Genomic DNA, 7084 nt, shown 5'->3' with positions numbered 1-7084 from the left:
GATAGTAAAAATTAAAATGACAATAATTTAGTCTGTTAGAATCAAACTAAAAGTATAATAGGAGTATTTAACAAATAATGTTGAATGTGCATTAAACGAGAATGGTGCTTACCGATAACATTCACATAAAATATGTAGCGTACATATCATTCCATACACACATCATTGCATATATATAGTTGGGTTTTTCAGTATAAAGAGTTTATATATATATAGTTGAGTTGTGCATGGAACTTGCTGGTGTATGAAAATCAATCCCAAATTACTTTTTGCGGTGAAAAACTAAATTATTAATTGTATAGCAGAAGCCAATATTGATATTTGAGAGCAACGTGACATGATCCCTAAATCAAGCGATTTTGTGAGTTATGAACGCAAATTCCAATACGCCTCAAAGTAATGGGGCCAGCTTTGTCATTTTCCTAATTTTCTCATTAAGTTATTTATATGATCATACAATATTATTGCAAAATCCTGTGAACAATTTATTATGTCAAGTACGATGTCCTTGTGCAGAAAATATTGCAAATTTAGTGTTATTTTTTTCCTTCGAGAAACAAGTCCCCTTATTCAAAATTACGTACATTCATATGATTGATTACATGCCGTACACAGCTCCATAGAGAAGAATTGGGACATACACATATTTAAAATTTACTGCTCCTACAAATTAATTTGGAATATTGACAAATGAGATATACTGTTGTCATAAAGAAAATTATAGTAATATCATATATAAAAATGTTGTTGTGCATATTGATGATTTGTAACCCTAATTTTTAGCAATTTTCACCTCGTATAAAATATACAAGTATATTCTATATGTGACATAAGTTAGAGATGGATGTCACCTCGTATGCATTCTGGAGCTCAGAACGTGGTGAAGAAAAAGGAAAAAAGTGAAGAATGATAAAATGGAGAAAGAGCCAAAAAAGTTTTGTAGTGGGCAAATATGTGGTTGTTTATATGAGTGTTCCCCTGAATTATTGTACTGTGTCTTTGATGTTATGTTTTTTGTTCTCATTTAGTGAAAAATCTGACAAAAGCTTACTGGTTTTCCTTATCTTTCTGATATGGCAATTATTCTAATATCTTTTCTCCCAAGTCTCTTTCATACACAAACACATTCAAATTCGAAATTATAAACATGCATTTATTTAATTTTGGGGAAAAAATGTAATGTCTGTAAGATTAGTGAAAGAGGGTCCAATCTGACTAGGTCATGTCTTGTCATGGTGCATGGATCTTTATTGACAGCCTAAACCAAATTTTTGCTGTTGGAAGTGAAGCAATCCGAGAATCTGTTCGCTCTATACTGCTGAATTAAACCTATTTCATCAATGACTTTTTTGTAGAGAAAACGGTTAATGGATTTTTGAAGTTCTTTCAATATATGTATGCCATAATTTTATTGAAGGGGGTTTGAAATATTAAGATAGGAAGCAATGTTTTAAAATCGGACCGAATCGAATCGCTCGTGCATTAAACCATCTTGGACTGGTAAAATCGGAAATCAATTAAACCGGTTCCAACATTTGTTTATTTTAAAGACTTAAGTTTGATGCTCACGTGAGAGCCCTACCGAAGTTATTCGAACAATTCCCAACATTTCAAATTAATGGGTTTAAAAGTCTAATTAATCCCCAAAATTAGTCTAGTGCACTACTATCGCTAAAGTGTAAACTGAAAAGTTAAAGCGGGTATATTTTTTAAACATGAATGGTACCTGATCTTTTACTTTCGCACATAAATGTTATCTGATATTTATTTTATGTCGTTTTTGGTAATTATAAATTATATTTTTGGTAACTGGTGCAATTTTCATCCTAAAATACCCTCTAAACAAATTTATTTTTCCATTTGTGTCACAAAGGGTATTTTGGGCATTGACAAAACTAGTATCAAAAGTGATATTATAATACCTTCTCTCATTCTCCTCACTCTTTATACTATTATTATTAATCAATATTAATATTATTTTGTTATTATAAATTAATAATTGATTTATTTTTTAATATCATTTAAATATATTTAATCATAATTATAGTTATAATTATAGTTAATTATTATTATAATATTATTGTTATAATAGTAAAAACTAGTAGTAATTAATAAATAATAGTAATAATTATTTTATATTAAATTAATAACTACTAATCAATATAGTCTTAATCAAAATTTAAAATTGTGAATTGTATTTCATAATGATAAAGAGTTGAATATTTTTAGTCAGGTGTTCAACCCTAAAATAAGTATTAATAATTTAATTAAAAATATTAAATTGATTTAATTAGTTTAAATAATTAATTTAATTAGATGTTTTGTTATTAATTTATATTATGAATGCAACTAGATGTATGAATAAAACACTAAAAAGAAAGAAGAAAAAGACGAGAAAAGAAAAAAGAGGAAACATAAACTAAGGAGAAAAACGAAAGAAGAAAGGAAGATAAAATTCTAAAAAAGAAAGAAGAAAATTAAAAAAAAAAAAAGAAGAATAAACTAAAGAAGAAAAAAAGAAATAAGAAAGAAAAAAATCACATAGTATTTAGTTCTATTTAATTGAAATTTCCAAAAATATCCTTCGTAACAAAAAAATCACATATTTGGGACCTAGAGTTATTTTTGTCATGGGGTACCAAAAATGATATAAAATAAAGATCAGGTACCATTTATGAGCGAAAGTGAAAGATCGGTATGTAGTTCACTCTTTTAAATATTACTCTCCCCGTCACTAAATGGTACTCCTTTCATCCGTCATTAGGAGTCTCATTTTTTAGTTTGGTAAGAATTTTAAGAAATATAAAATTAAGTGGATGGAAAAAAGATAGTGAAATGTAAGACTCATTTTTATATTCCCTCCATCCCTAAAAAATATGAACATTTGGTTCGACATAGGTTTTAATGTATAGTTAGTAAAGTAAGATAGGGATAGAAATAAATAGTAATGAAAATATTATTAGCGAATAATAGATCACACCTCATTACAAATAAAAGAATTTTCAAAATTAGAAAGTTCATACCTGTCGGGTCTTTTTTCTTTATTAGAAGACGCTTGGGAGTTGGGAACGTATATTATAGGACTCCACATTTTTATCCGTATCAGTAATTATCTCATTATCTTTAATTTATAAGAGTATAATTTTGATTGTATTTTTATTTTATAACGAATTTGATATTTTAACATATAGCATTACTCCATAATTTATATTTTCACCCGCATAAGTAATCATCTTTTTATCTTGAAATTATGTAATTTATTTATTTTTTTTTGTAAAGAAATTGATAACTTACTAGTGACTTGCACTCTTTCGTGGTTTTTATATCTGACGGGGTGTGATCCGTTGCTAACTTTTCTTAAGTTGCTAACTTGCTAACTCATCAATGCAATGTATTAAAAATGTCAACATGATGATACTGAAATGTCAACATAAACTTAAGTTGATATTTTAATACATTATATTGACATTGATATTTAAATGTCAACACATATTTGTGTTGACATTTTAATGTGATCGTGTGGACATTTTTAATACACTATGTTGATGAGTTAACAATTTAAGAAAAATTAGTACTAGCATTTTAACGCACCCCTTTATATAACATTAAAAAATTACATCATCAAATAATACTTTTACATATATAAATAAGATTTGAAATGTAAGTATGATTGATATCAATGTTATAAAAACTAGACCGGTTCGATAAGTTTGGCCGCAAATAAACTAGCTAGTAGATTATCCATCTTTAACCATTACCCAGTTGAACCGTTTTAGGCGGGAGAAATTGGCCAGTCAGACCGGAAACCACCGGCTGGTTGAACCATTTTTTTAAAAAAATTCTAAGACTATTCCCAAAATGTTATCGATCCCAAACATAATTTCTGATTTTTTTTAACATTTTAAAAATTATAATGTACTTTTTAATATTAAAATATTATATTTGCTGTTATTTTTTCATTGTATCCAACTCCACTAAATTTGTTTCATAGATTTGTTACTGGTTAGTTTGCTTGTTACTCCTTGTTAATGGGTCTATTAACCCAAGTATTCACTGGACACGGGTCTATTAGCCCGCCAAATATCATAATTATAGATGATACTAATACGTATTGTTGCATATATAAATGTTGAAGTTAGGAATTATATTACTTCTTACTTCTTAAAGCCCCTACTATTATATTTGGTCTGAAATTAACTGTATCTTTACCTCTCTATTTCAAATAAAAAACATAAAATTATGTCACTTGTGATTGCATTGGCTAGACACATTCTCATCTATAGGTTTTTTGTGCAGTTTTACAGCCAAGAGTGTTTTATGTCATTATGTGCATACTGAAAATCTAGTTATATCTTTACTTTTTGAATTACTGTGTACACATATATTTGGCAGGGAAAAGAACTATGATAAAGCTTGGAAACAATTGGAAAGAGGTTTAATTTGGTATTGGCATTCGCCTAAGCCTAGAAGGTGGGACTTATGCTTGTATTTTAGCTTTCATGTGATTTAAAACATTATAATGTTTAGACTCGTGCGTCTCTTCAAAGATATCAAAGAAAAAAGAGTTTTTAATCTTGGCTAAATTTGATCATTGCATAAAGATACATTAGTTAATGTTACATAAAGATACTACTTAGAATGCAGGATCTTGCACCACAAAAAAAAAAAGACTGTTTACCGAGCACCACTAGCGAGCACTTCAAACTGTGCTCGGAAAATGGCGAGCACATTAAACTGTGCTCGGCAACATTCCAAGCACAATTGAAGGTGCTTGGCAATATCATGAACGGGGGAGTTAACTTGCGAGCAATACCGAGCGCGGTCAACGTGCTCGGTTTAGCAATTTAAGTCAAGGAAGCGTTGTGCTCGAATATTGCCGACCACCCGAAATATGCTCGCATAATAAATGTATTAGCGAGTGCTTAATACGTGCTCGGTAATTCCGACCACGCTTAATGTGCTCGGCATTCTAAAATAAAATACATTCATGCAACATTCCATAAATAAAATACATTCATGCAACATTCCAGCAATAATATACGTAGGTGTATTTTTATAAATATAGCGAGCACCAAACTTATGCTTGGAATATTCCGACCACTTGACGCTCGCCATTCCAAAAAATATTAAATGTTATAATGCGTATAGTTTTAAAAAACAAATACACAACACTTATGTTCAGAATATTGCGGTTTGATATATATTTTTCAAACATAGCGAGCACATATAAAGTTCTTGGAAATCCCGACCACCAAATATGTGCTCGGCAAGATATTCATTTTATTTTTATTGATTGTAACGAGCACTTTATATGTGCTTGGATTATCCCGACCACCCGACCTGTGCTAGGCATTCTAAAAAGTGTCCACCATAAAATTCATATGCAATATAGTGTGCGGACGTGTTTGTTTTATTTTTATAGATTACCGAGCACGTTATATGTGCTTGCAATATCCCGAGTACATCACTTGTGCTAGGAATAAGCCGGGCACTTTACTTGTGCTAGGAATATTTGAAAATTTTATTATGGTTAAATAATTACTCCCTCCGTCCAACAATAGCAGTCTCATTTCTAAAGGGCACGGGTTTTAAGAAACTTTTGGAGTGTGTAATAAATGGTGTGTGATAGTGGAATTTGGGACCCACCTTAATTGTGTAAAATTTTTCCTTTTCATCTTAGCATGGAATAGAAGTTGTTTCCATAACTTATTTTTTCCAGAATATTGTCAGCTCATATCGTATCAACAACCAAAAATACAATGACTCTTTTCATTTCCTGTTTTCAATATTCATGGATTTAAAATATAAACTGAATAAAAAATGAAAATTCAACACAAGCCAACTGCATTCAATTTCATCATGATGGAAATGAGTTTGAATTAGCTCAAAATACAAAGGGGGAATTGAAATTTTCAAATTTCCCTCTACAAAGAATTTGAGGGAAATTTGAACTCAAAAAAGTACAACTACTAAGCTGCTATAAATACACCACCAACTTTCATTTAATACACCTCCTACCAACTCCAAATCTGAAAATCTTCCAAAAAAAACTCAAGAACACTTATGTAAATTTAAATCCCTCAGAAAAAATTCATCACAGGGATGGAAAATGGGCAAAGGCATACCCTACACATCAACAGCAACATCAAGAACAATGTGGTGCAGTTTCTACTCAAGCACAGCCAGGATGGAGTGCTTGCAAGAGGGGCTGTAATGGAGGCAGCAGAGACTTTTAGCATCAGTAGGAAGACTGTGTACAGACTCTGGAAGTCAGCCAAGGAGCATATGCAAAGGGGAGAACCTGCAATCATGGAAGGAAAGATTAGAGGATACCAACATGTTGATAGATTAGACCTTGATGAAGAAAAGGTTAGATACTTATCCATTCTTGAAAGATCTTCCCTTAGAAAAATGGCTGTCAAGTTGAATGTTAGCAAGAGCACAGTAGGTTCATGGGTGAAGCAAGGTAAACTAAGGCCACATACAAATGCAATTAAACCTGCCCTCACTGATATGAATAAGCTAGCAAGAGTGAGATGGAGTCTTAGTCAACTCCAGCCACGAATAGCTGATGGTAAAGTTCCATATCAAAGCATGCAGAATATAGTGCACATAGATGAGAAGTGGTTCTATATGACCAAGTCATCAGACAGATACTACCTCTTGCCAGGTGAGGAGGAGCCATATAGGTCATGCAAATCCAAAAGATTCATCACCAAAGTGATGTTTATGTGTGCTGTCAGTAGGCCACTTTTTGGAAGTGAGGGGCAGGCCCTTTATGATGGTAAGGTGGGAATATTTCCCTTCACTGAACTTGTGCCAGCACAAAGAAAGTCAAAGAACAGGCCAAGAGGAACCATGGAAACCAAGGCAATCCATTCAGTCACAAAGCCAGTTATGAGGGACTGCCTTCTCCACAAGGTATGCAACTTTTTCCATGCTATCAGATCTTAAAAACTTAATCTAGATCATCATTTAGCTATGTGTTTTTGATTGATGCCAGATTATACCTGCAATTAAGGCCAAGTGGCCTGTTTGGGCAAATAAAGAGATTTACATTCGGCAGCCAATTACACAAATTTAG

At 31.6% G+C, this 7084-nt stretch overlaps 1 protein-coding gene across 1 annotated transcript; it reads left to right on the top strand.

Moving 5' to 3' along the window:
• Positions 1–6102: 6102 nt before the first annotated feature.
• LOC125209651 lies at positions 6103–7084 on the top strand. The gene is made up of 2 exons (XM_048109238.1): positions 6103–6921; positions 7004–7084. The coding sequence occupies exons 1-2, from the start codon at positions 6103–6105 to the stop codon at positions 7082–7084; spliced, it is 900 nt and encodes a 299-aa protein (XP_047965195.1).

Source organism: Salvia hispanica, chromosome 3, assembly GCF_023119035.1.
Source record: "Salvia hispanica cultivar TCC Black 2014 chromosome 3, UniMelb_Shisp_WGS_1.0, whole genome shotgun sequence".
NCBI lineage: Eukaryota > Viridiplantae > Streptophyta > Magnoliopsida > Lamiales > Lamiaceae > Salvia > Salvia hispanica.
This window is presented reverse-complemented; position numbering and strand designations above follow the sequence as displayed.